General features: G+C 47.1%; 1 protein-coding gene across 10 annotated transcripts; it reads left to right on the top strand.

Annotated features, from left to right (window-relative positions):
- On the top strand, positions 1-27,947 carry tle3b (TLE family member 3, transcriptional corepressor b). Of its 10 annotated transcripts, none has more exons than XM_030376553.1 (22): positions 1-461; positions 911-1,122; positions 1,874-1,974; positions 2,236-2,299; positions 3,426-3,470; positions 9,133-9,195; positions 9,556-9,597; positions 9,687-9,725; positions 15,029-15,230; positions 15,677-15,738; positions 18,776-18,898; positions 19,426-19,476; positions 19,729-19,884; positions 20,811-20,946; positions 21,050-21,225; positions 21,777-21,853; positions 22,126-22,375; positions 23,581-23,828; positions 24,579-24,726; positions 25,097-25,247; positions 25,914-25,990; positions 26,452-27,947. In XM_030376553.1, exons 2-22 carry the CDS (start codon positions 1,099-1,101, stop codon positions 26,557-26,559), a joined length of 2,343 nt encoding a protein of 780 aa, XP_030232413.1. In that variant the 5' UTR covers positions 1-461; positions 911-1,098; the 3' UTR covers positions 26,560-27,947. The 10 variants fall into 10 exon arrangements, with proteins under 10 accessions (XP_030232413.1, XP_030232412.1, XP_030232417.1 ...); XM_030376552.1 differs by having other exon boundaries at positions 15,026-15,230; XM_030376557.1 differs by lacking the exon at positions 9,687-9,725.

The raw sequence follows: 27,947 nt of genomic DNA, 5'->3' as shown, positions 1-27,947 counted from the left end.
GCGGAGTCCTCATGTCAGTGCACAGTCTGTGTGTGGTACAGCAAGCGACGGCGAAAACGAATGCAAGCAATTGGCAGATGTCGGAACGACGAAGATATCTCAAATCACCATTCTTTTAGACGATTTTCTTGTTTTGTTTTTTTCACAAACTGGGCTTCGGGTGTGGCATCATTGGAGACGATACAAGCATTCTTTAAAGTTCTATGCGGTCAACAACTCTTTTCGTTCGAGGGGTTTCCGCCGTCCGATTGGACGGAGAGACATTCTCCACCACCAGGTCGTGCTGCGCCTCGGGATCACCATAGGGTTTCAAAGGACTCGTGAGGGGCAACTCGAATTACATACAAATCCGACTGAGTTTTTACCATATCAGTCACCGTGGAAGGTTATACGCGAAGGATATTGAACATTTTCTGTGGACACATTACTACATGCGAGGAGAGAAATCATTCGACACAAAGGTAAAAAAAAAAAAAGGAGGCGACATGAAGAGAGCCGCTAACAAGACGGGTGTTGGTGTGGCTTTATGGCAGCCCACTTTGAAAGTGCAGCTTCTTGTAGGCTATTTATGATCTTCCGGACCTAAAACTACCGTTGCATCTGTTTTCTGGTTGTAAACGACTTCCTATTTGTTAAATGCCTTTTAATTCCACATGTTCGATGGTTCTGTCATTTTTGTGGGATCACGGCTTTTAACTTTGAGTGTAGTGTAGGCCTATATATTGTAATAACACATTTGTTGCGACCGATTCGCAGTACAACAAATGAATAGCCTACACAATAAGGACAGCCGAATCGGCTCGATTTTAGTTGACAAAACAAACGATGTCGGCGCTCATTTAACGTGGCGATCGTAAGGTGGATTCTGATTTAAATTGTAAGTTATGTTATATTCTCTGTGTCGATACAGTAACACATAGGCAATCGAAGACCCGGGGACATCCAGTCATTGGGGTCGACGAGTACCCCTGACAACCGAGGACGGTGCTTTGTCCGCCGCCATCCTGCGTGTGAAGGGAGGGGTGGCGGTGATTACCGCACGTTCAGCGGTACAGCGGGAGAGAAAAAAACCCTGTTTACTCGTGAGGAGGATTCGACATGTATCCACAAGGCCGGCATCCGGTAAGTAGCGCTCTTTGTCACCATTTGTCAATTGTGTGCGCCGCGCGCACCGCCTTCAAAGTGTAGCCTAATTAGCTTGTCATAGCAAGCTCGTGAGCTGCACCTTACTATTTATGGTTAGAACGTCGAGTTGACGCGCGCGCACACACACACACACACACACACACACACACACACACACACACACACACACACACACACACACACACACACACACACACACACACACACACCTGTGTTTATGTGTGTGTCAAATAACTATCAGCATATTTCCAACAATCGCCCTGCGTAATTTAATCTCCAAGTTTATTTATTGTTGGTTAGATGTGCAGACGTTGTTCCCCCGCAAAATCCACTAAAATCCACAATACAAATTAAAATATCTTCTCCTGCCGCTTCCCACCCCATCACCACTACCCCTACCCCTTGACAGTGTGCTTTGAAGAGCGTTCAATGACCCGCCTCTGTCATCGCACACGCTGTTGAGTGATAGTAGTTCTTCCCACCATTATAAAAGCAACCGCCAGGCAGGGCTCTTGGGAACACTTGGACAGCTAACAGTGCACACAGACAAACCACCATTCAGCCGGAGGGGGAAAAACAGGTTACGCGCTAAAGGGAAGATGAGACCATAAAACAACGCTGAGTCGTTGGTCTCTGGCGAATGGACAAAAATGTGTTTGTGGTTTGGTAGAGCAAAAAGGGTGTGGCCGGGTCATTTACAGCAGTTGTATGATTTATGCGTTTGCAGGCACCTCACCAGCCAGGTCAGCCTGGATTTAAGTTTACAGTGGCAGAGTCCTGTGACAGAATTAAAGACGAATTCCAGTTTCTGCAAGCCCAGTATCACAGGTAATGAAGAAATTTCTTTACTTTCTACAAACAATAGAATGCATTAACTTTTACTAATTTGTGCCTTTTTGGAGCAGATGTGTAGCGTACACTGGTATTACCTGTAGAGCCTATCTGTGCTATATATGTGCTTTATCTCTCTTAACTACACAAAGATATATAAATTATATATTACATAGATATAAACTATAATATTCTTACAACCCCACAAATATTCACCAATGTTTATACTTTCCAATCCTTTTTTATTCCCTCTCTCAGCCTCAAAGTGGAGTACGATAAGCTGGCAAATGAGAAGACAGAAATGCAGCGCCACTATGTCATGGTAAGGAAAATGGAAAACATGGCTGTCCCGAATGTTTTTAGCATTAGCATAAAGTGAACAGGTAGCGGTGTGCCTGCATGCTAGCATTTTTGTTGAAATATACAGGCATTATGAGAGCTATAGCGGACGGACGGACGGACGGGGGGGAATCCAGCTGGGGTTTAAACGTCCGATCAGTGTGGGATGTGAACAGCCACTGGCCTCCACCAGCCTTTTGTTCTGGATTCCTCTTTATGACCCCCCATTCCCACACCCACCCTTTCCTCCCCCACGGGGCTAATGATCGGTGTGCTGGATGTGTACAATAATCAGAACGTTTTATTGGAGTTTTTTTGTATGGTTTATAACTCTTCCAAGGTGAATCATGGGGTTCCCCCAACCCTCCATATGCAGCCTTAGCGTTAAGCTTTAAGCTTTTGTAACATATTTTGGATACCTATTTTCAGTCAAGTCATGCTTCTGTGGACTGTAGTTTTCCCGTGACGGTGGGTTTCCACTGTGGGACATGTTCATGGCTGTTATGGGTAAAATTAAACCCACGGAAGTCAAAGTGCTCTGTGTGTCAACTGCAGCAAAAAAGAAGTGGTGCTTACCATTTCACCGCAACATTGATCCCATTCAAAGGTTCACAGTAGTACAGAAAATACCAGTCGACAAACACTCGGAAAAAGTAAATGCCATATCTTGCAAATTATGCAACTAAGGGCAAATGTGTGTGCTTATCTTGTTTGTACTCGCAACGATTGACTTTAACCAAATGCTGCAGTACGTTTGTTAAATATTATTGCACTTCGAGGAACCAGGGTTAGGGGGTGAGAAACAATGTTAAAAATGAAAGGTGTGCAAAGTCTGTAAGATATACTCACAGGCCTTCCTTGATTCTGGTTGTCTGACCATTGGATACACAGGCTAATGGCAGTGATCCATTTACATTTTAATACACCCAAAGGCATCAGAATACATGTTAGAGAACATTAAATGAGGACAATTGCTACATATACAATGGTCATGTGTCTTTGATTTTATGCTGTGCTTTCGTAGTGAACCAGTATTAGGTACATCGATTCTGTTTTTCCCTTCCATTCAAGTAACACTTGAATAACACTCTTCCGTTTTTGTTTCTTAGTACTACGAGATGTCCTATGGGCTCAACATTGAGATGCACAAACAGGTATGTAACTCATTGTCAGAAAGTGTGTGTGTGTGTGAACCGTGATGAGCTCTGTTGGCTGGCTTGTTAGCTAGCTTGTTTTGGGTTCTTCATGGGTACGTGCACACTCCGAAAGCAAACAAGACAAAGGAGCGCTGTCTGTCTGATGGGCTTTACCTCCACGAGATTAAAGGCAAAGGTTTGGCAGACAAGGAAAGGGGAAGGAAGGAGGATTTCATTCTTCCATGGTGTGTTTATTGATTCTCCTCCTGCATATATGGACGCTGGCAATGACTGTGCGCCTGTGCACGTTAGCACAGGGTCGTGCACAATGGGGCACCCCGCCTGGTGCCAGTGAGGCTAAAGGCTCATTAGTTCAGCTGCCACCCAGGAATGAACATCCCTCCAGAACACACCGGCGGGTCTAGTCCATGTAGCTCAGTGGAAACCACTTCCATGCAAATCCACCGTAAGGCCTATACCACTACTACATAGGCAAGTGTTTTTGAAGCTGTGAACTGGTCCAATGTAGCGTGTGCCTCACTTTGGGCAGGAGGACTTGCCCCAGTGCTGCAGGCAGACCAACTGTCTTGGGCCTGTCATTTAGCCTTATCATCCTCTCTCTCGCTCTCTCGCTCTCTCGCTCTCTCTCTGTCTTGCTCTCGCTCTCTCTCTCTCTGTCTTGCTCTCGCTCTCTCTCTCTCTCTCGCCCCCACCGTTGCCCTTTAAACACTCCCCCCCCCCCCCCCAACGGTATCTATCCATATATTTCTTCCTTGCTCCCCAACCCCCTTGATGGATTACCTCGGATGATGGCCCAGGTTTCATTAGCTGGGTTGCATGATGTATGAAAATGTATTTCGGGGAGGTGGGGGTCTCTTCATCACACAGATTTAGAAGGTTAATGGCGTCGTGGGGTAGATGACCTAGTTAGACAGCCGTGTGTGTGTGGGGGGGGGGGGGGGGGATGTGGCACACACACACGCCCGCACCCTCACAGGTGCGCTCCTGTAGATGTATGCATATGGCACCTATGTAAAGGAGCCCTCCATTTGTGTATTAGGGAGGCCTGTTGCCTACTTGCCTCCCCTCCCCCGTTCAGCGTTCAGGAGCACGTTGTCACTAGTCATCAACAGCGAGGTTGGGGTTGTGTGGGGGGGGGGGGGGTAGAGGGGCCGCAGGAGGTGCCGCAGGGTAAACAGGTTAATCGACTGGTCCTCCCCCATGCTCCAGCATGCACATATCCCCCCCACCCCCGTCTATCAATAAAAAGGCCACGGCTTTGACGGAGACAGCTGTGAATTATGCATGATCTCCCCCACCCCCACTCCTTCATCCCCGGTGAACGAGTGTTTGTGATGACATCAGCGCGAGGTAAACCGACAGCCCTCGGCTGTGCCCCTTATTGGATGTGGGGGGGGGGGGGCAGGTGTGTGTGTGTGTGTGTGTGTGTGTGTGTGTGTGTGTGTGTGTGTGTGTGTGTGTGTGTGTGTGTGTGTGTGTGTGTGTGTGTGTGTGTGTGTGTGTGTGTGTGTGTGTGTGTGTGTGTGTGTGGAAAGACAGGGGCGGTAGCAGGGGGGCTGGATTATTGGATGCAGGCATATTACTTCCCTTGTGTTGACGATTTATTGTGTAGTGAAGGGAGGGGGGAGGGGGAGCCAGTGTTTTTGTCGTCGTCCTCTAGAGAACGCTACGAAGCTGGCGGGAGAGAGGAAGAGGGTGAGCAGCACAACCATATGCATACACGTTGAAATATACGTTGAAACTCAACATATTTGGCACGGTAGCACCGTAAAACAAATGTGTGTCTGTGTGTATGTATGTATGTATTTGTATTTATATATATATATATATATATATATATATATATATATATATATATATATATATAAATAAAACACGTGCACGCGGGTAGTAATTGGAAGCCAGAGCGGGCTTACCCTTCGTGATGAGGGAGGACTAGCAAGCAGTACTGTGGCTCTGTAGGGCTGCTTGGGGGGTGATTTGTTTTGACAGCTTCTCTTACGATGGTGCAGAGTGCAGGGCGGAGGTAATCGCCCTCTTTGCTGTCAATAAGTGATTTTAATTAGCGCAGCTCATTAGGCTGCCTCTACAGTGTGCCCCGCTGACTGTGTGTGTGTGTGTCTCATTTATCCCTGCTGTAATGTGAAGAAACCATTCAAGTATACTAACTGGATGCTTTTATTTTCCCCTTCTTGGCAAATGCAGTAAAATCAAAAACATATAGCTCGAAAATCCTTCATAGTAAGATTGAAATTTGGCTTCGTGCTGTGCTGTAGAATATTTTTGAGTATTCCATCCAGCTCTTACTTCGGTCACTGACTGAAATATGTCTCTTTTATTGTATTTTTTTACAACCACATAAATGTCTCCTAATTAAAAACAATGGAGCACTTGTGGAGAACGAGGAGTGGTAGTAGGCGATGAGGGCCACAAAGTGGTTCTTTAAGAGAAAGCGATGCTGCGCTCTGTTTGGCTGGTAGGGAGAGAGTGCGAGTGGGGTTGTAGGAGAGGGCAAGAGAGCGAGTGAGCAAGAGGAAAAGCGTTTGCAAATGAATAATTTATACCGAATTCTTGGAATTATTTGCAGAGGTGATGATGTCCGACTTGGCTGTGACTCAAAGCAAACTAGAGGACACACGCATTCTATCAGGGGCACTGGGGAGGCTAATGGAGGCGAAGGCGGCCATTATTATCATCGGTCGACTACACGAGCAGAGTCCGGTGAATGTGTTTATTCAGACTACCAGTGTTATTTTTTGGTGTGTATTGTTGTGGTGTAGTGAAATGCAAGCAAAAGCTTTTTCTTTCGCAGCCACGTGTCTTTGTACTACGTCAGCTAATTGTTGACAACACCAGACAAAATCAGTTGTCGAACCTCTGCTTGGTGCACACATCGGCAGGAAAGAGGCCGGGGTTCTTTTTGCGACCGTGTATGGATCGCACGGGCCACGTGTGGTTATCCAGAGTAAACGTTGCGCTAGCTTAGTAGTGCCTCAGCAGCCTTAACTTGGAGGCTTGTTCATTCCCCAGCCGCTGCTTCCATCGCACACCCATCCGAGCTCTCGCCGTAGTACGTCATCTTAACGCTGAGCATCAGTGACGCTGGGAGAGGAGGGCTCCACGTTTACGGAGTCAAACAGTCAAATGGTGCTTTGGTGCCCACCATTGAAGACGGAATGAGGGAGAGAAATGAGAGGAAGAGGGAGGCCCTCTCCAAGCACTACACTCCCAGACCACCCCTGAGTACCTGTAATGTGGAGCCTCGGGGAAAAGCCTCTGCCGGCTCAAGGGCTTGTTTTTTAGTGGCTTTAACTGACAACTCTTATTTCCAGCTTCTGTCTCTGTGGAATCGAAATGCACTCTGGGGAAAATTGGTGCCTCAAAGGACAAATTTAAGTCATTCAAGATTTTGTGCTGTCATTGGATGTCGTGTGTTGATAAAAGAAAATGGCCCACCTCTAAAATAGTTGTCACATTGTATTTTGTGTCTAAAGCCTTTTGTGTAGCATAGTCAAGCATTTTGCAAAGAAATGTCTGCACATGGAAGAAACAAATGGCATGCTCTGTTTATTTATTTTGTGTTCCGATAAACGTATACCTATTATCCTTTCCTTTTAACAGATGGAAACACAAAAATAAACGTAACAGATCCAATAGAGAAAGGGGGCATGTGCTTTTCAAATGGTTCGATTTGAGTCACCCAAATGGATGATTTTTCACTGAACGCTTGACCTTTTAAGGTTACCAGTGGTATGCTGTTGCAATGATGGCTGTGTCCCATGAGTCTAGCGCTCCTGTTCTTTTCTACCATCTCCGCCCCTCCCTCTAAAGCTCTCCTTCTCTCTCCCCCACCCTCCTCCAATCTCCCCCAGTTATCCCTCATTAATTTCCCGTGCCGATCAGATTGACGGGCCGAAAATTCAATTTAATGACCTGCCTCTGTGCGTCTAATATGATTTTACAGGCTGTTCTGGTCAGGGGCCCCAGTCCAATTTACATAACGATCAGCCGCAGCAGATAGCGTTGCCCCGGCAACAGAAGATGGAGAGGAATTTTGAGGAAGGATGAGGAAAGATGGGGGGGAGGGGCTGTAGAGGAGATTAGGACAATGTGTTGTACAGGAGGGGGTTGGAGCAGGGGGCTTAAGGTCAGACAGGGGGAGGGTTGTGAGATAATTCATGACAGCCCCCAACCCCCCCAGACCTAAAATGAATGACACTACAGTTGTGACAGAAGCCAATAGCACCTCCCCATTTCCCCCCCACCTCCCTCTCTTCTCTCCACTGCGCTCCATTGAGGGCTCTTTATGGTTCCACATTGACGCAACGCAAGGGGGTTACGGACTTGTTACGGACTTGCGGACCCTCCTTTGGACACGGCCAGGGCCTGACGTGCACCTCCCAAAAATTGTCACCTTTTGTCGCGGCGACTCAGCCGCAAAGGCTGTGATTGGTCCGCTAACTATATCATTTCCGGCAATCTACTTTGCACGTAAAGAATCATTGGCGAAACATTTAACTTTTGCCTTCATAGCCGTAACCTTCTTTTTTTTTTTACTCTCTAGTAATCCGTCATCATGGACTTCGAAATAATGTGAACGACGATCAACTAGCAGCCTATCTTGTTTTTGTTGCACATTGTTTGAGTCGTATTCAGCTTCCGGTTGTTCTCTCTTTACCACGGACATGCAGAGCGACACGTAAACCCGCCACAGAACCACAAAGCTGCATGACTACGTCGAAGCGACTGCGTGGTCATTGCGTTGCGTGAACGTGGAACCATAATCAACCCTTTACTTTCACAGTCAAACAAAAGGTTAGGGGCGCAAAGGACCGGAATTCAGTGGTGCTAATATACGCACACACACATACACACAAAACTGCTGGACCTTCACCCCCATAATCCCTTCAAATCAATTAGTTCACCTTTCCTGCTTCGGTCAAACCACATTACTCTGCTTTCAAATCAGAGCAGTTTTTTTTTAATACATCCCTATTTCTCTTCTCTCCACCTCTCCGGTTTCATTCATCTCCCCCTTTGTCCTGTTCTATGCGTTTGTGCTTCTCCCCCCCACTCCCTCATCTCCTCTCGGTGGAAACCGGAGCTTTCTTAAAAAGGGCAAATGGATATGGCGTGTCGGGTCCATTGGACATTTGGATGCTGCGCATCTATTTTTCCATCCCGTGCTCCGTAAAGTGCTCCTCGTTCACTCGGGTACCCGGGTATCCTCTTACACTCCAGACTCTCTTTCTATCCCGGCTTGTTCTCGGCAAGCCAGCAAGAGCCCTGATGGATAAGGCCGGCGAGTTAGCTTGTCTGGCCCCAGACCCCAGCTCCCTCCACGGGCAGTAATTGTGAAGTATGGCCCTGATTAGCCTCTCTCCAGCCAGATGGCATTAGCATATTTGAGCCTCCTAATGAAATAAGGCCCCATCTACCAGAGGGCAGGACAGAGGAAGGACCAAATGCGATCAGGGACGGCTCGCATTTAGTTAACAATTACGGGGAGCAGATGGACTTTTAGACAGAGACATTTTTTTATTTCTGTTTGAAGTGTTTTGAGTATTTGTATGCTTCTGAGAAATATATCTATGGAAGTCACTTTTGTTGTGCGAGTACCTATAGTCGCTGATGATGTATTCTCTCTCTTCTCTTACAGACTGAGATTGCCAAGCGTCTCAATGCAATCCTGGCTCAGATTATGCCTTTCTTGTCACAAGAGGTAAGCATGCCAAGAGAAATCTATTTTTATTTATTTTATTTGTACAAGAAAAGCACATGTGTTTATGTAATGGACATTTAGACAGTTCTGTGGAACACGAAAATGACCAATGGGCGTCCATATAGTCACTGCCAATCGAGCATTGTACTTATTAGCTACAGATTGTGTCAGACAGTGTTGCAATTAATATAAATGTAGTACAATGTAGCAGTTAGCTGACTTTGTCCTTTTACTACTGATGTTGTGTGGGTATTGTGTCAGGGGAAGCTGATCTTTTTTTTTTATCAGTTTTTTACTCAGGGGGTAACATAATGTAATGTTTTAATATGTGTGTATGTGTCTGTATGTGTGTTTGGGCAGCACCAGCAGCAGGTGGCCCAGGCTGTAGAACGAGCTAAACAGGTGACTATGACCGAGCTGAATGCCATCATCGGGGTACGTGGACTTCCCAATCTGCCCCTAACCGTGTGTATACTCTTTTTTTTCTTCAGTTCACCTCGGATTCAGGGGGGCAAATCTGCACACAAACAGTGAGTGGTAGCTCTTAGTCAGTGGAGACTTTTTTTTCAGACGGCATTAGGGTATTTGCGATAAGCTAGCGATTAGCAGTCAGATTGTATGGTGGGAAGGGCATCACATTTGAAATTTGTTGGGAGTTCGCCAACAATTTAGATCTACTCCGTTCTTACGGCAGCATAATCACCCACTATAGTCGTGCAGATTGGCCCCCGTTTCTGTTGGTTTATAAAGTTTTGAATGAATGTTTGCATTGTTTGTGAAATTGTGATGATAATCATAGTAACAAAAGGATGAAACATAATAATGGGTGAAGTGTGGCGAATTAAGTGGCATCTGGCAAGACAGACTTGGCAGAAATGAATTATAAAGGCCATAAGTGTTTATAGTTTGTATAGTATCCCATGGGAATAAGAATGGCTGTTTTCTCATTACCTTAGAATGAGTACTTTATATCTACATAGGGAGTATGTAATCTGCCAGGCCCTGCCATGTTTCCATAGTAGCCCTGAATGGACCAACGGCTCTGGAGACAACTCGTTTTTGATAGAAACAAGTTTCAATTAAATGATCTAGTGCAGGTGTTGTAAAGAGAATAGTAAGGGGGTGATATATTCAGTCGGTTGTCTTCTGCAGCCTCACCGCTGGATGCCACTAAATTCTACGCTTTGCACCTTTAACAGGCATGAACATTGAGTGCTCAATAATTGAATAAAAGGCTTGGAATGGGTAGATAAGAAAATATATATATGTATTAAGATCACACTACACAAAAAAGGTTTATAAAGGTTTCATCACATCTCATGCAGTAGTGACAGTGTGATTTTTGGCAGGTCAGGCAGGCTCACCGCTTATGATTAAGCATTTGTCAGGCCATGATCAGATCAGTGTTTGTCTCCGATTTCAGACTTTGCCTGGACTGCTTTAATTGGATAAGAGGTTGCAGCCAGCAGACTTGCCCCTACCTCTGACCCAATAGCATTAGGGAATCCAAGTGGCTAATATACCAGATAGTATCACGGCTGGAACAGGGATTTGCGTGGTACGCACTCGGGTTGAGCATGAGTCCTAAGACTCGAGGGCTGGATGTTTCCTCAGATGTTGCATGAGCTAAGTTAGTATAGACGATGCCCCGTTTTTTATAAATGAAAGAATGCAAAGGTAAAAATTAGGTCAGATACTGCTGACTCAATATCACAGGTCTAGCCCTGAATCCGACCATGTGGTTGACCCTACCCATCCACCTCCAGGCTGTCAACAGGATAGCCAGTGATTGGTTTCCCCCAACCACCCAATCTCTCTCTCTCTCTCTCTCTCTCTCTCTCTCTGAGATCGACACCATCTGTTCTCGTTTAGAAGCTAAAAGGGGCCTGCTGGTTTCCAATACCCAGATGGAGGGCTTGGGCCTTTTGATTGGCCCTCTCGGTCATAGTGGTGAGCCAGCGGCTAGGCGCTAGTAGTAGAGGTCCCGTCTAATCTGAGGCAGATATCGAGATTCAATTAACGGGAAATGAGCCAGGAGCTCCAGCCCCCCTTACACCCTCACCCAACCCCTGTTTCCAAGATAATTACTTCTGGTGTTTTCAAATGACTGTCTCAGCGCTGGCTGCTTCCTGTCCCCATGCTCCATTAAGACAGGCACGCAGACACCCGCTCCACCTTCTTGCCAGAAACACACACACACTTTATAAAAATGTGTGTGTGAGAACACATGCAAGGAAAGAAATGGTTTAATTAGTTGGAAGACATGGCAGGTGATCAATCTTGTGGGTGTGTGTGCGTGTGTGTGTGTGTGTGTGTGTGTGTCCGTGTGCGCCTGCCAGCCTGCTACAGTAGTCCTCATAAGTGCGGTGTAATTCTCTGCTGGATGGCTGCCAGGAGGGGCCCCCAGGTGCTATGTGTCACGGTGTTATGTGAGGGAATGCAGGACCTTTCACCCTGTCCCACACCACAGTAAAGGTGACTGTTGGCCAATAAACAATACATTGCTTTAGCGCTTCCGGCCGCTACCCCCAGATGCCTGCCCCCTCAAAGCACACAGAGACCATTATGTGTGGCCTTTCATTGAACAGGGAATTAAAAAACATGTCGACCTCTAAAACACAAGCGTATTTTTGGTAATTTGTTCATGTAGAGGAATGGTAATTGTTGTGGCAAAACGGAGGCTGTAATTTGATTGCATGTTTTGACATGTCAACAGCATTGCACATTTGTTATCAACTATCAAAAAACAGTGAAAATAATAGTATGTGTACTTGGTACCCTCAGGTGCATTGGAACTTAATCTAAGAGTTTGTTTTAGGTAATATTTCAGATCATTCCTCATTTGTTAGAAACACCGTAGCCACCCGGTCAGCTATTGAGTGAGTGAAATGCTCTGCCAGAATATATTTTCTGGTTGATTGCGCCTTCGTCTGTTTAAGACTGTTAAGAGTTTGGACTGCTCCTGGCTCATTTCTGGCCAATCATGGTATTATTTCTATCCTGATTTGGCCTGTCTTTCTTATCACTTGGAGAAACGTAGTGAGGGAGCGAGCAGAATCGGAGGGTGTGTTTAGTTTTGGGTGTTTTTATTTGTAATGTCTTTCTCTCTTCTGTTCTATTCTGCATCCCTCAAATCATACCTACAGCAGCTTTAAGACTGGATTGTTGTTTGATAATGGTGAGAAAGCCAGTAACTGTCGGCATTTAATCTTATCTATCAACTACCACAGTCCTTGGGTCTATTTCTTATCTGCCGGAGACAGAACGTCAACCTTTACAATACCCACTTATCGTTGTTTTTTTTCCTTGCTTGACCTCGCACTTTGTTTGCAGGGAGCCAAGTCTTTTTGGTTTGCATACATTGCTCCTCAAACGTGATCACGTGTGAGCCACACCTGACTAAACATTAGTCAATGAGGTTTAGTCATAAGCACAGGTCACTATTTCAGACTACAAAGTGCTTTTGCCTCTCCCTCACGTAAATGGGGATCACAGTTCCCGTTGCGTTGACATAGTGCTGTGTCAGCTGCAGCTTGTTGGGCATATAACTTGAAAGGGCATTTCTGACAAGCTTCACCTGCTACCACTGTTTTTAACCATGGTTTGAACAGTATCAGAATAAGCTACCGCCGTAGTTCATTGCTTATTTACCTAGCCTTAATTGTAAATGTGTATAAAACAAAGAGTGGTTGACAAAGAGTGAAGGAATGAATTTGGCTCTCCTGTGTGCATGCTATTTGGAAAGGGGGAGGACAAACGTTCATTTTTCATCCTTTGCTTTTGTTGAATTCCTCCAGTCTTTAGGCATTTTTCTGTGACTTAATGCACGGTACAGTGAAGAGAGACTAAAAGTGGGTTGAAGAAGAGGGGGAAAGACTTGCGCCTTTGGACCGCTGGTGGGCATCGAACCTTCCTCATGGCGGATTGCCTACGTGGTTAGCGAGCTAGTGTGTTGAGCATCAAGCCGCATTGTTCTTAGTTAACTATTTTGAAACCGTTAAACTTAATAATAGCGGCACTATCTGCTTAAGCAAGAGGGCCATAGAACAATAAACCGATGCTACGACTACATAAATGTTTGATGGGTAAGAGATTAGATTATAAAATGACCTCCATAAAAGAGCAAAACATGGCACTGACAAGTGACTCGTAAATCACAGTCAACAGGAATGGTTTTTCGGGGCAGCCTTTCAGAGATAAAGGCTGTTATGTTTCCCTAGCCTGACCTCCCATGGCAGGTCATTGGGAAAGGGAAACTGGCAATGGTTTCCAGACTTGTTAGCTCCGCTGTCAGCCGTCTGGGTTTAGCGCTCATTCTGCCCGGTTCTGCAGGGAGTCTGCTTCACCTGGTTACCTTTTTAATTGCATGTTTCCCGTGGAAGTTGTGTAAGCCCAGACGGCATTTTGCACTTAATGAAAAAAGAAACAGGGAAAAAAAAACAGATAAGTGTGAGACGAAGCCAGGCTCCTTAACCGTGAACACTGAAATGGAAGCAATTTATTTTCCTCTTCTTTTTTTTTTTCATCGCTTTCAACGCCGCCGTACTTTCCCTTTTTTTTTTTTTTCTCTTTTCTCTTTTTTTCTGTTCTCTCGCTCTATTCAGCAATGGTCTGCTAATGAGGCTTCTTGATGATCATCCCCGCATGCTTTTCTCATTAGGCACACTCAACGGGGATGTCGCTGCTTCAATCCCTCGCTCTCTTTCATTCCCTTGTTATTTTCTGATTCTTAACCTCCCTCCCCTACTATCTCACTCATTTTATTTTTTTCTCCTCCCCTCGCTCCTCGTTCTCATTTTTTATCGCTTTCATCACAACAAGGCCTAGGCACGGCGCACCGGTTCAATATCGATTTGGCAATGCTGCAGCTACGTGGCTTATCCGTTTTACCGCTGTGGGTCTAGCACAACATAATGAGCCTTTTGAATAATGGCTTTGTTTTTAGTTTTTTATTCTGCTTGGGGACAAAGCTTAATCCCCCATAAAGACTTTAGATATACACCGGTCTCCTTGGTTTGCTTCATGTTCCCCAAATATGGCTGTTGGGCTTGTTGATAAGCTAAAAATCTTCTAGCTAGCTAGGATTGTTTTTCTCCCAGTATTGTCTCTGCCTTTGTTGCCTCTCGGAGGCAGTTGATGGATGGGCTAAGTGTTATTTAACCTGGTTTTAAAGTACTCTCTTCCCTGTCGGTTGAGTGGATGTTTTAACTCCTGTCCATCTTTGCACTCCTTTGTCTCCACTCCCACAGACGATAAGGTGTGTGCGCACGTGTGTGTGTGTGTGTGTGCGCGCGTGTGCGTGTTCTCCGGTGTCTGCTTAACATCATACAACGGGAGGGTTGGCTGAGCTCTCCTAGTTCACCAGGGGAATTGTACTTGAGAGATATTGAGGTTTTAAGATGGTAGGGCAGAAACCAGAGTAGGAACTACCAAACGTGAACCTAGAGCACCAACCCAAAGCCTTTTTGTTTTGGTTTTTCTTTAACGCCTAATAACGTGACATGCATAGGGGAACGCCTTGACGGGTATCCCATTGGTACGCGCATAGAATTATTATGCCCTGTTGCTGGTTATTGATAGATGTATCGATTTTCTTGGGTTTCTTCATGGAAAGGAAAGTGTGTTGAAAGAGAGAGGGAATGAAATGAACCCAGGTTAGCCCACTTCCAGGTTTAGTACAAGGTGGAGCGTCTTGAGCAGCCAAGCTGCGCCATGTCCCAAACAGAACAATGAACATGCATCACGTCAGTCATGGACTCTCTTCCCAGCCCGACCCACTTGTCCTGTCTTCTGTTCCCCCCCCCCCCCCCTCCCCGCCCCTCTACTACAGCAGCAGCAGCTCCAGGCCCAGCACCTCTCTCACGCTGCCCACGGGCCTCCCATCCAGTTGCCCCCCCACCCGTCAGGCCTCCAGCCCCCAGGCCTGCCCCCTGTGACCGGAGCGGGCTCCGGCCTGCTGGCCCTGGGGGCCCTGGGCAGCCAGGCCCATCTGCCTGTCAAGGATGAGAAGAACCACCACGACCTGGAGCACAGAGGTGAGGAGAAGCACCGCCGGCCGCACGGAAACACGGCGTCGTCCACGGGAACACTCCCAGGGCTGGGGACACATTACGTATGCACGAGGGTCAGGTTCCAAACTAGAAACGCACACGGTGGGAGTACACTCCTTCTGGGCTGACTGACATTTGCTTTTATTACATTTATTTTTCTGTCGGTGTGGCGGTATTTTAGTGGAGTGGGAGGCTGCAGCGATGCATGGCGGTGTAGATGGGCTGTGTTTGTAGAGTGGGAGGTTGTCACGCTGCATTTTGGTGTCGAGAACAAGACTACAGCGATTATCGTCCAGGCGCTTAACCGCCTGGACGATATCCAGGCGGCGTGCGTCGCCTGTGGTTGTGGACGGGTGTACTTTTGTAGATTCCTACTGTAGCCCACTGTTAATCCTTCCATACTAACTCGTGTTTTAATTTTTTCCCTCTTGGTCCGTCATCCTTTCACTCTCCACTGGCCATTCCCCTGGTGAAAGAGCGCGAGTCAAGTACGGTACGTTCCCTGTCCTTTTTTTAAGTTCCTTCTTATTTTTTTTTGTTTTACATGTCCTTACTAAGTCCCCTTTGTTCCTTGTGCTGAGCTCCTTTTGGCATGCGAGTACCACATGTTAACCCCTTCTCCCTGTGTAAAAGCCCAACGGTGCGGGGCGTAGCTCGGCTAAGCTCACCAAAATCAAATAACAAAATGATTCAACTGCGGCCAGTTCTAAAGGCACTATCGGATCCATCTGGAAAATGGGTCCCATCACTGGCGGCGGATTAGCGCCCCGACGGCGTCTTTAATTTCAGCACAATTAAAAGGGACTTTGCATGTCCTCGTCCGCCCCCCATGGATTTACTGTATTCTGTGTCGGGGTCCACCATCCGCCTTTCTCTTCTCCTTGGCTTGTTTATTGATCGTACCATTCATTCACGTCTCTACTTTCCCTCCCCCCCTTCTTCTGGTGGACTATATCGGCCTCCTTTATTTGTCTTTATTTATCTCACTGGTAGCTTTGTCTCTCTCTCTCTCTCTCTCTCTCTCTCTCTCCCTCTCCCTCTCTCCCTCTCCCTCTCCCTCTCCCTCTCCCTCTCCCTCTCCACCTCTCACTGCTCTGCTCTACGTCTGAAGTCTTTGTTTATTAGATGGCCAGAATCTCTCCTTCACTCAGCGCTCACCGATTGAGTTGCTACCGAGTGTCCAGCCTGAATGGGCCCACCCATGTCTATAACAGGAAACAGTAACCGCCAACCTCCTCCAGCTCACTGCTGATTAGAAACGTCACACACATACAGACGCACACTTTCGACACAGACACACTGACGCACAAGTTCTCTTTGGGTCATGGGATAGGGATCGTCAGGGTTAATGTGCTCCAAGAGACACCCGTCACTGGCGGGTGGCGTCCGTCTACAGGGACAACCTTCCGTCCTCGGGTTACGCGCTCGGTTGCTGGAACTTCACTTGTATCGCCGCAGTAGATTCTTTAGTCGATGGAGCGATTCTTTTTTTGTTTATACAATTGGGACATTCATGTCTGTATTTGGAGGAAGGATTGAATGGTGGTAATTGGCGGGGTTGGCGTTGATGGGTTTTGTGTGCGTGTGTGTTTGTGTGTCAGATTATTTGTGTGACGTCCAAGAGGAGGGCCCCACAGCGGTCTCGCGGCAACGTGCCACCGAACACTGATCGGCTCTGTCTCTGTCTCTGTCTCTGTCTCATCTTATCCGCATTCTGATGTCCCCCCCCCCCCCCCCCCCCCCTCTGCTCACGCTGGTGAAGGCTGGGATTTGTCAGGCTGTTGAACAGTATTGGCATGGCACATTAAATAAAACTGCACTGGCTTCAAGGCTCTCTTTCACTCTCGCTTTCTCTCACACACGCACGCACGCGCGCCCACCGGTGCACCTGCGCTCATGTACACACAAAGGCACATAGACACTCGTGTGGGCGCGCGAACCCTCCGCCTGTCTGGCTGGTTGGCAGATCCAACGCATCAGTGGCCAGACTATAAAAAAAGACGGGAAGAAAAGCCTCCTCTGCAGTTTCTGAGCGTGTGCCAGCCCGGGCCGGCCATGCCCACTAGCAGGGAGCTAACTCAACCTGGCTTCCAAGTCCATTCTCTGTTTTTGGCCTGGTTTTTGGCTTCGGTTTATTTCTCTCTTTTTCTCTCTTTGTCACTCTTGGCCCTTTTTCTGAGGCACCGTTTTGTCCGCTCTCTTTGTTGCCATTCACATGCCACTCTTGATCAAGTTCCCCGGGTTGTGCGGATGAGAGGCGGCTGTGCCCCCGTCTCTCCTTCTCCCTCTTCCTCTACTTCCTTCCTCGCATTTCACAAGGACTCTCACTCACGCAGTTCATCGCTTGCTTTTCACTCACGACTATGTCCTTTTGAAGCCACTCACACACGGGTTCCTGTTCTTTGACTCACACACACGCACACGCACACATACAATGGCTCCTCTTATCCATGCTGTTTTGGCTGGCGTTTGCCTGTTGCCCGAGTTGCTCTTTTTTATTTGGATGAGCTGTGTGTCATCAGGTATGCTTGTCATATTCACATAACTTGGTTCCAGTTTAAAAGCCATGCGTCACATAGCTTTGTGCAACATAGCCTCTTTTTTTTTATCCTATATTTTCCCCTTGTAATCACCCGTGTGTTTGTGTGTGTTTGCTCAATGTCTTATTTTGTCTCATCACATTGGCTGTGTTTTTACACCGTGCACCAGCAACAAGCACACATGTTAGCTCAGCTGAACTCCGTCCCCCTCCCCTCCCCTCCCCTATCACCATGCCTCAGTGGCTTAGCTGTTGGCTGGTTAGAGCCTTCCCACAATCCTCCACTTCCCCTCTCAGACAGCATTAGGTTGCTTGCTCCATGGTCGCTATTGTGCAGTCTGGAGCCACAAGTGAAATCCACAGCCAGTTCTTTTCATTCAGTGGTGGTCTCTCCCTGGTCTACTAACACTCCCGGGTTGATTGGTGATCACATGTAAAGCATATCAATATAAAGGATCCGAACCAAATGCAAACCAGTTCGCTTAGCTCTCTTTCTCTCTCTCTCTCTCTCTCTCTCTCTCTCTCTCTCTCTCTCTCTCTCTCTCTCTCTCTCTCTCTCTCTCTCTCTCTCTCTCTCTCTCTCTCTCTCTCTCTCTCTCTCTCTCTCTCTCTCTCTCTCTCTCTCTCTCTCTCTCTCTCTCTCTCTCTCTCTCTCTCTCTCTCGTGTTTGTTTTTGTCAAAGCAGTAATGCAGAATCTTTATCTATACTATATCTATTAATGCATTTAAATTTATTGACGAGGAAAATCATGTGGGGTTTAGGCCCATGACCCTACAATCATCATAAACTCACTAATTCTGAGCTAGCTGAGTTTATTAGCTGGCTTTGAGATGTATACTAATATAAAGATTTTCTTAAAGATATATGGTAGGTGGGCAGTGGATACACGGATGTGGTTATATTACGTCATTAGATCCTCTTGGCGGTTGGTTTAAAATAAAGCAGATGGACTGTGGCTAACGTGATGCTTGTTGTTGTGTTGCCGGGCAGAATAACTCGGTGTCGCCGTCGGACAGCCTGCGCGCGGCCAGTGAGAAGCACCGCGGCTCCTCGGACTACGGCTTGGACAACAAGAAACGAAAGGTGGACGACAAGGACAGCATGAGTCGATACGTGAGTGCTCCCGCCATTTTCTCTCTCTCAGCAGCCGTGGAATTCGAAACAACACTACCTGCCAGACTATGTTGCATTTTTAGCACTTAAAGAAATTATAGTATTATTGAGGTGTGTGTTTGGACACAATAGGGCTAGGGTTATTTTTTGTCAATTGATCAAACTTTTATTTTCTTTCGATTTAATCATTTAGTCCACAAGTTACCAGAGTTCAAAGTCTTAAATCTGCTAACTTATTTGACAAGCAGCCACGAAAAACTATTTTTTTCCTCTTACAATGATCTATGAACCAAATATTTGAATTGCAACATTAAGCAGCAAATATTTGTTATTTGTACGCGAATGATTAAGCGAATATCAAATCGAATAGATTAGATTTCTGTTGTTCCACTTATCGAATCACTGACTAATCATTGTTGCCCTATCATGAGCGTCATACTTTGTTATACTTGGATCGAGTTGATCGTAGTCCACTGGAGATATAGGTTTCTGACGGAGTGCTGAGTGTGCTATATCCTCCCCTACAGGACAGTGATGGAGAGAAGAGCGATGATTTGGTGGTGGATGTGTCCAATGAGGTGAGGATCCGGTAAACCACACACAGCTGATGCACCTAACTTACACCTAATGTGTAGAATTGGTTGTTCCACAACTAATTAGTTGTTCCTAAAAGTCTTCCTGTGTCTGTTTGTATTATTTGCCCACGTGGCTCCCAGTTGTTTGACTCCCAAAAAGGCCTTTGGCTTTCCTCTGGTCTGTTGGCTCAGAGTCCTTGTGTTTGTATCTCTTGTTATTTCACTCTGTGTCCCGCGCTCTCTCTCCGTCTCTAGGACCCGGCCACGCCCAGGGCTAGCCCCGCCCACTCGCCGCCAGAGAACGGTCTGGACAAATCGCGGGTGCCGAAGAAGGACGGCGGGCCCAACAGCCCCGCCTCGGTGACGTCGTCGGGGAGCACGCCCTCCTCCAAAGCCAAGGACCACGCCCACGTGAGTCTGCCGATGAGGTGGCCGTAGACGAGGAAGAGGAGTGGGCTCAGATGGTTAGATGGGGGCGGGAGAGTAAAGCAGCTTTGGTCAAGTGCCCAAGTGGACGGCACAGGCTTACCCCGCAGGGCGGGCAGAGGGCGGTGTATCATCGGGGTGGGGGATTGATCCCTGATGACCCCTGATCTCCTTTAATAGCTTAGCCAATAAATGGCAATTTCTACCTAGGGTCCTCCCCTCCCCCAAGCAATAAGTAGCCCCCGAGGCGCAGCGTCACCGGAGCAGTCGACTCTGGTCCGTCTTCCCTAATCCCCTCCGTCTTTTTTATCCTTTAATCTATCGCTCCACTCCGTCTCAGAGACGCATTACACAGCTGTACGGCCGGCGGTCCACGGTGCTCTGTGGGATGTAATGACCAGGTAGCCTGACGCCAGCTCTCAGAGCTGCGCAATGGCTGCCTCCGCCTCCCCTGCAACGCTGTAGCTCTCATTCTCTGTGGCTCAATTAGGGCCGTTCACCCGAGGAAGTTCCCGTTTTCTCCCGGGATCGGCAAAGACAAATTAAGAGGAGGTGTTCAGCTTGTTTCCAGACTGAATGCTAAGCAAAGGGTTCAACTATGTGCCGATATGACCCCCGATCCATGTGCACACGTACCAGCCCATGCAAACGCACGCACGCGCGCGCGCGCAGACACGGCCTGCAACAAAGTGTCAGTGCAGGATTGGATTAAGCAGTGCCTTTGGCTCGCCTCCCCTCAGGATTTCCTTTATCCACCGGGGGCCACTCTCCACTCTCCGCAGGGGATTGTTTTCCAGCCCTCCTGGGCAAAGGGTTTTTCAGGACACGGTTGCGTTGTCGATCCTTCGGGGTTAAAATGAGAAAATACCAAAAGATTGCTCGAGCTAAAGGAGAATCTCCTCTCCCCCTAGAACGACAAGTCGTCCACGCCGGGGCTGAAGTCCAACACCCCGACACCCAGGAACGAGGCCCCCACACCCGGCACCAGCTCAACACCCGGACTACGGCCCCTCGCCATGGGCAAGCCCCCGGGCATGGACGCCATCGGTACACTTGACACACGCACGCCATACACACGCCCTGATAAACACACGCCTCAATGGATAAATATCTGATGCCTGTCGTGCCTTCGTGATTCCCGCCTCCTCAGCCGCTCCTGCGCTGCGCACGCCGCTGTCCATCGCCAGCTCCTACGGCGCGCCCTTCGCAATGATGGGCCACCACGATATGAACGGCGCCCTGACTAACCCCGGGGTGTACGCCGGCCTTCACATCTCGCCGCAGATGAGCGCTGCCGCGGCGGCCGCCTATGGCCGCTCGCCGATGGTCAGTTGTGAATTGTCTTGATAGCGTCTCATCGGTTTCCCTTTACGAGTGGGGAGTAAAGTAGCTGGTAGCTTGACTGTCATAGTCGTCTTTGAACCGAAACAGCGAGGGGCTAAACGAGGCTATTGTATAACACTGCCAAAATCTGCTTCTCGCCGTTGTTGGACATTTTGTAAGCCATGCCAAGCGCAAATAGTTGAACATACGTTTAACTATTAAGCACGATAAAAGAAAAAAATGCAGAAAAAACGGAGGCATCATTCAATAAGTGCTAGGCACAGGTGCGGGGTACCACAAAAAAAACAATGGTGACGTGGGCGTTTTGTTTGATCAACCCCTAAAGCAAAAATGTGATTAGCATTGTAATCTAGGCCTTTGAAGAAAAATGTACCTTCATATGTAAGCAACAGAGCTTCCCTGGGGCACAGCCTGCTGCAGAACTAGACCAGCCATGTCTGCACATTTCACTGTTGGCTTAGCGGCATTTTAGCATTGCAGGCTAATAGCTTGTTTGCTAACGTTGGGCTCCTCTCCCCCTGCTGCATGCATAGGCCGGATTTGATCCCCATTCTCACATGAGGGCCCCAGGCATCCCCGCCAGCCTCACCTCCATCTCTGGGGGTAAACCGTAAGTACCTGCCATCTTGTTCTCATGTTTCCGCAAACAGACCCGTTTTCACAGTTTGGTGTTCGGCATTAAACCTTGGCATGCGAATGGTGAGGGGAAAGGTTGCTCTTTTACAAAGTGTGTGGTTATGGAGAAAAAAAACAAACTGAAAACCAAGCGGCTGTTGGAAGGCCCTTTTTAATAAATGAAAAAAGCGAATGCATGTCATGTTTCGAGCCGTCGGCTGTACATGGCGTTGACCCCTCGACCCCTCGACCCTCCCCCTGGGCCAGGGCTTATTCTTTTCACGTGAGCGCGGACGGCCAGATGCAGCCGGTGCCTTTCCCTCCGGACGCGCTGATTGGTCCCGGCATCCCGCGGCACGCGCGGCAGATCAATACGCTGAGCCACGGTGAGGTGGTGTGCGCCGTCACCATCAGTAACCCCACCCGCCACGTCTACACCGGCGGCAAGGGCTGCGTGAAGATCTGGGACATCAGCCAGCCGGGCAGCAAGAGCCCCGTCTCCCAGCTCGACTGCCTGGTGAGCACCGTCTATTTATAGACATTTTGTTTGGGGCATTACCCTCATTTTACATTTGAGAATTTTGTTTCACTGTCAAGTGTATGTTTAGCATATTTAATACTATTTATACCAAAGTATCTTATATAATAACATGAATAAATTGAATCAGAGAGTCGGTTGATATGTTTCATCCACACTGGCTTTCCTCGACTTTAATTGAGATTGGAATTATATCCTATATAATGCAAGAAAAATGCTCGCGTGGGAAAAAGAAATGTAATGTTCTGATCGGCCGACCCCGTCTAACATTACGCCATTACCCGTTCCATTACGTTCTCATAACTACCCCACTCCTGGCTGCTCAGTTTGATGCCTCCACTCTGCCTCCACCCGCACAGCCCATTTAAAGTGAGGTCAGCATCTGATGGGTTCTTATGGAGCCACCAGGGTGCTGTTTTAATTCACCCAGGAACCTCTGCTTCTCTGATCTCTCGCTCTATCTCGCTCGCTCGTCAGCGTCCTGACAGGCTCTCTCTTTCTCTCGTTAAAGCTGACAACTGCAACTTTACTTCTTTTTTTTTTTTTTTTTTACCCTTTGCAGAAAGAGCTGCATTTAAAGAAAGGCAAAATTCACTCGTCAGCGAAAAGCTGCTCTTGTGTATTAAGTAGGGATGGGACTTATCTTCGCTGAAGGAGTTAGTAAAGTTCACTCAACATGCACTAAAGTATGCGCACACACGCTGCCGTACCCCTGCGGCACTGTAATTCACTCAAAGTTTATAGGATCTCTGAGGTGTGCGCTTTCATCTATTCCACCTTGCATCGGTGTAAGGTGCTAATGGGGAGCCTGATCTTCAGTTTTATCTTAGTTTATTGGGATTCCCTACCCTCTGTGATTTCCTCATAATGTATAGTAATTGCATAGTCAAGCTAATCATTTAACCTTTGCTGGAAGTGTAGGAGTTTCCTAGAAATATATTAAACAAAATGAGTAGCAGCACTTTATACTTTAACATCGACTTTAAGGGAAGTAGCTGAAGTTATCACACAAAAATGAGTGGGTTGAAAGACAAAAATAGTCTTAATATGTCTTAATAACGTCCTGCCAGGAAATTAGCTGAAACGAGGTGCCCATTAAGGTGGTCACGGTTTGTCTTCTCATCTCGCGTCCTCTGCCCCTTTCATGATGAGCTCTCCCCCCCATCGGTCCGTGTCTCCACCAGAACAGAGATAACTACATCCGCTCCTGCAAGCTGCTGCCCGACGGCCGCACCCTGATCGTGGGCGGCGAGGCCAGCACGCTGACCATCTGGGACCTGGCGTCCCCGACGCCGCGCATCAAGGCGGAGCTGACGTCGTCGGCCCCGGCCTGCTACGCCCTGGCCATCAGCCCCGACGCCAAGGTCTGCTTCTCCTGCTGCTCCGACGGGAACATCGCCGTGTGGGACCTCCACAACCAGACGCTCGTCAGGTCAGAACACGCCTTTTGCCCCGCCTTCTGTTTTGGTCGCCCCCCAGACACGCCTCGTGGTCTGAAAGAAAGCAATGTGTGTGTGTGTGTGTGTGTGTGTGTGTGTGTGTGTGTGTGTGTGTGTGTGTGTGTGTGTGTGTGTGTGTGTGTGTGTGTGTGTGTGTGTGTGTGTGTGTGTGTGTGTGTGTGTGTGTGTGTGTGTTCGCCATCAGGATGGATATTTCCAGCCGTGTGAAGGGAGTTCTTTCGGTTCTTTGTTTAGCAATAGTGAACTGAAAACATAATGAGCGTCCAGAAAAGCCTTGGAATTATACTATGTTGGGCATTCAGTATACAGCCAATGCGTTTTACTCATAAATCATGGTTTAAGGTTTAGTAATGAATAAAGCCGTTCAGTGAACCTTCAATGGGTCTCTTTCTCTCTCGAATTGGGTTGGAAAATAGCAAAAATAGCTGTAATCTGATTGGATGCGCTTTGAGGGCTCCACGTCAACTGGTGGCAAAGTTGAAATTGTTTGAACTTTGAGAACAGCATCAGGTTGAAGAATTCGAGAGGTCCGCTACGCCAAGGGTAGGGACAATGCTAAGTTTGGCCTCGGCTCTCAAGTCCAAAGGAATTCAGGGTTAGCAACGCTGGCAACGCTGAACACAAATCATGCGTTTCCCAATTCCTAAAAAAATATAAGAATTCTGAAGAGATTTTAGAAGTGGTTGTGTGTTACTGATGTGTGTGTACCCCTGTAACCCCAGGCAGTTCCAGGGGCACACGGACGGGGCCAGCTGTATCGACATCTCCCACGACGGGACCAAGCTGTGGACGGGGGGCCTGGACAACACGGTCCGGTCCTGGGACCTGAGGGAGGGCCGGCAGCTCCAGCAGCACGACTTCACCTCCCAGGTACACACACACACACACACACACACACACACACACACACACACACACACACACACACACACACACACACACACACACACACACACACACACACACACACACACACACACACACACACACACACACTCACTCCTCCTTGTTCTTAAGTGAAGAGTAGTCATTTATGAGGGTTTCAAAGTGCTACCACTGTATTCCAATCTTTTTCCAATGTCTGAGTCAAAAACTTAACGAAGGATCATTTGGCCAGGCCTTTATGATGCAATCAGGTCTTCCTTACAAAAGAGCACAGTAATATTGGCAGTCAGGGCCCTCATCATAAGCAGCGACGTACCTGATGCAACCCCTTGACCCACTTTTGTCCGTGCTACAGATCTTCTCGCTGGGCTACTGCCCGACCGGGGAGTGGCTGGCCGTGGGCATGGAGAGTAGCAACGTGGAGGTGCTTCACCACACCAAGCCCGACAAATACCAGCTGCACCTGCACGAGAGCTGTGTTCTGTCCCTCAAGTTCGCCTACTGCGGTAAGTTAATGCGCAAAGAGAGACACGCGCACACACACGCACACAAACACGCGCACACTCCGCACACACACACACACAAACACACTCTGTGCTGAAGATTGTTTGTTTAATGCGTCGCGACAGACTGATGATTATCATCCCTTGTAGGACACTTCTTGACGGCAAAATATCTGATTTTAATGGAGCATGTTCATGGAAAGACACTGGGAGCGTTAACCAAGCATTTTCGATGAGACAACGAATCCTCATCACTTTTATAGACACATTGTAGGCAAGAACATTAGAGGTCTAAACTTTAAAGGTGTGATATAAGGAAGCAAAAGCGTGAACATCCCGCACTCCATGCTCACTCCGATCGTGAGCACCAAAAGGGGTACTCACAAGCTAGATTGGGAGCCTGTGTCGACAATAGATATCTTTGCTACAGTGGTGGTATAAATGCAAACTAACCTACATTCAAGGATAATTTAGTCCGTTTGTTTATGAACTAATATTAAAGTAAAGAAGGTTACATCATTTGTGACCAAAATGTTAGGATTAATCTTTCCATAACTTAGAAATTGGGCCCAGAGGCTAGCATTTGGTTTTGAAGCTTTAGTTAGTGGTCTCAGTTTGTGTGCTTCATGCGTCCACTTGGCTGTTTCAACTCTCCCGTTGTGTTACCAGGGAAGTGGTTTGTCAGCACGGGGAAGGACAACCTGCTCAATGCCTGGAGGACTCCGTATGGGGCGAGCATATTCCAGGTAAGTCATAATGAAAAATACTATACTTTCTGCATGTGCTCTAGTCTCATTTGCCTTGAACTACAAAAATAAAAAGGTTGCTTACCCAACATCATTGCTGCTAATGGGATTGTATTAAATGTTTGTTTGAGGTGACATGGTTTAATATAGATTCCTTTATTTTAGCGGTGTTAAAACATCTAGATCTGAAATTAACAATTCTAGCTGAAGAGAGTTTATTAGTGTATTGAAATGGGATTGCGCACATCACAGTAGTTGGGCCAGCGTTGGCTAGACAGCTAATGGCGTGGTCCCTTGGCAGGAAAACTATTTTATTTATTATTTTTTTCAATACCTGCAATGACCAAAAAGGTCAGTTGCAGAAACCATTTCTGTACATGTTACTCAAGCTAGTCCTAGAAGTAAAATATTATGTACCAATACAGACTTCTAATATTTGTTCTTTTCACGTTGTTGCGCAGTCCAAGGAGTCTTCGTCCGTCCTGAGCTGTGACATTTCGGCGGATGATAAATACATCGTGACGGGTTCTGGAGACAAGAAGGCCACGGTCTACGAGGTTATCTACTAGAGCTTCAGCACTTCTCCCGTGTGGGCTGGCCTGTCACCCATCTCCCCTCCGACCGACACGCCCACCCGACCAACCCTCTGCTTCATCCATCAACATTTCGTCGTACGCTTCGGACGATGGCCAGGATCGAAGAGTTGGACATAGGATTGGGCAGTCTCAAACGGGAAATGGTTGAAAATATTGCTTGAGTACCCCTGGATTATTTTTTTCTGATATTTGACACTTTGGATTCTGAGGAATTTGGAGGAGGGGGGGCAGAGTAGTAATTGAATGAAGCCGTGCTTCATCTCTGAGAACCTTTCCTGGACTGCTTGTGAAAATTGTACATAATGGAGTAAATAAGACGTTTTCTATACATGTATACATATATATATATATATATATATAATTATATATATATATATATATATATATATATATCTCATGAATATATATGTATGTATATTTTCATGTCCTGGGTGTACTTGTGGTGGTTTTTTGTTCATGCAAAATATGAGCAAGAGAGCAGAAATTCTGCAGTTTCCCTATTTTTATTTTTTCCCCTGCGTGATGACTTTCTGGAACACATGTAAGTGGTTCTCTGACCGCCAGTAATCAAGTGTGTGTCTTTCACAATGAGAAATAGAGCACAGAACTTGATTTGGAATGCAAATGGGAATACCTAAAAAAAATCCCCTTTTGGAACAATGTCCTGAAACTACTATGAAACTACTTAATTCTCAAAACGCAGAGACCAATGGAGGAGGGATCTACAGCAGCCCTGTATGACCTTCCCAGGAGACCAGGGTTCCGGCCTGGGAGAGAGAGGATGTACATTTTAATTAATATTAAATCTTTTCTAAGTGTTCTACTTTGTCAGTGCTAACCTCTTGTCTCGACTCCTTTTTTTTTTTACATCAAATGTTGGATTGAGGGAATCTGTGGCGGGGGGGGGGGGGGGGGGGGGGGGGGCAGGTTAATGTTTCTGATCCAGACAGAGCGTATCAAGGGGTTTTGGCTGGCAACGTTGTCCTGCCATGTGGATGTGAAGATGATGTGCTGTTGATTCTTGACCAGGTGTTGAATGTAGGCTTCTAGGTCTCTTGGAAAAGCCCTACTGTTGGTTTTCCACAATCAATGTTGACGAAAGGAAGTTGTACAGTGGTTTTGGTACATGTCGGATTTCAAAATTAAGACGCCAATACTCAACCAATTGGCGGAGAATTTTTTTTCCCTGTATCAATATTGAGTACAAAGGGCCGAGTAGACTCTGATTTTTCACTTGGTTCCTGGTTGAAACGAGGGGAGGAACTCTCCGATTTACACCAAAGTATGTAGCAAATACTGTCGGCACTGAATAGAAAATTGTACATTTGTTAATAAATTAATAAACTTTTTTTTTTAGAAGA

The sequence above is a fragment of the Gadus morhua genome, chromosome 14, assembly GCF_902167405.1.
Source record: "Gadus morhua chromosome 14, gadMor3.0, whole genome shotgun sequence".
Taxonomy (NCBI): domain Eukaryota; kingdom Metazoa; phylum Chordata; class Actinopteri; order Gadiformes; family Gadidae; genus Gadus; species Gadus morhua.
This window is presented reverse-complemented; position numbering and strand designations above follow the sequence as displayed.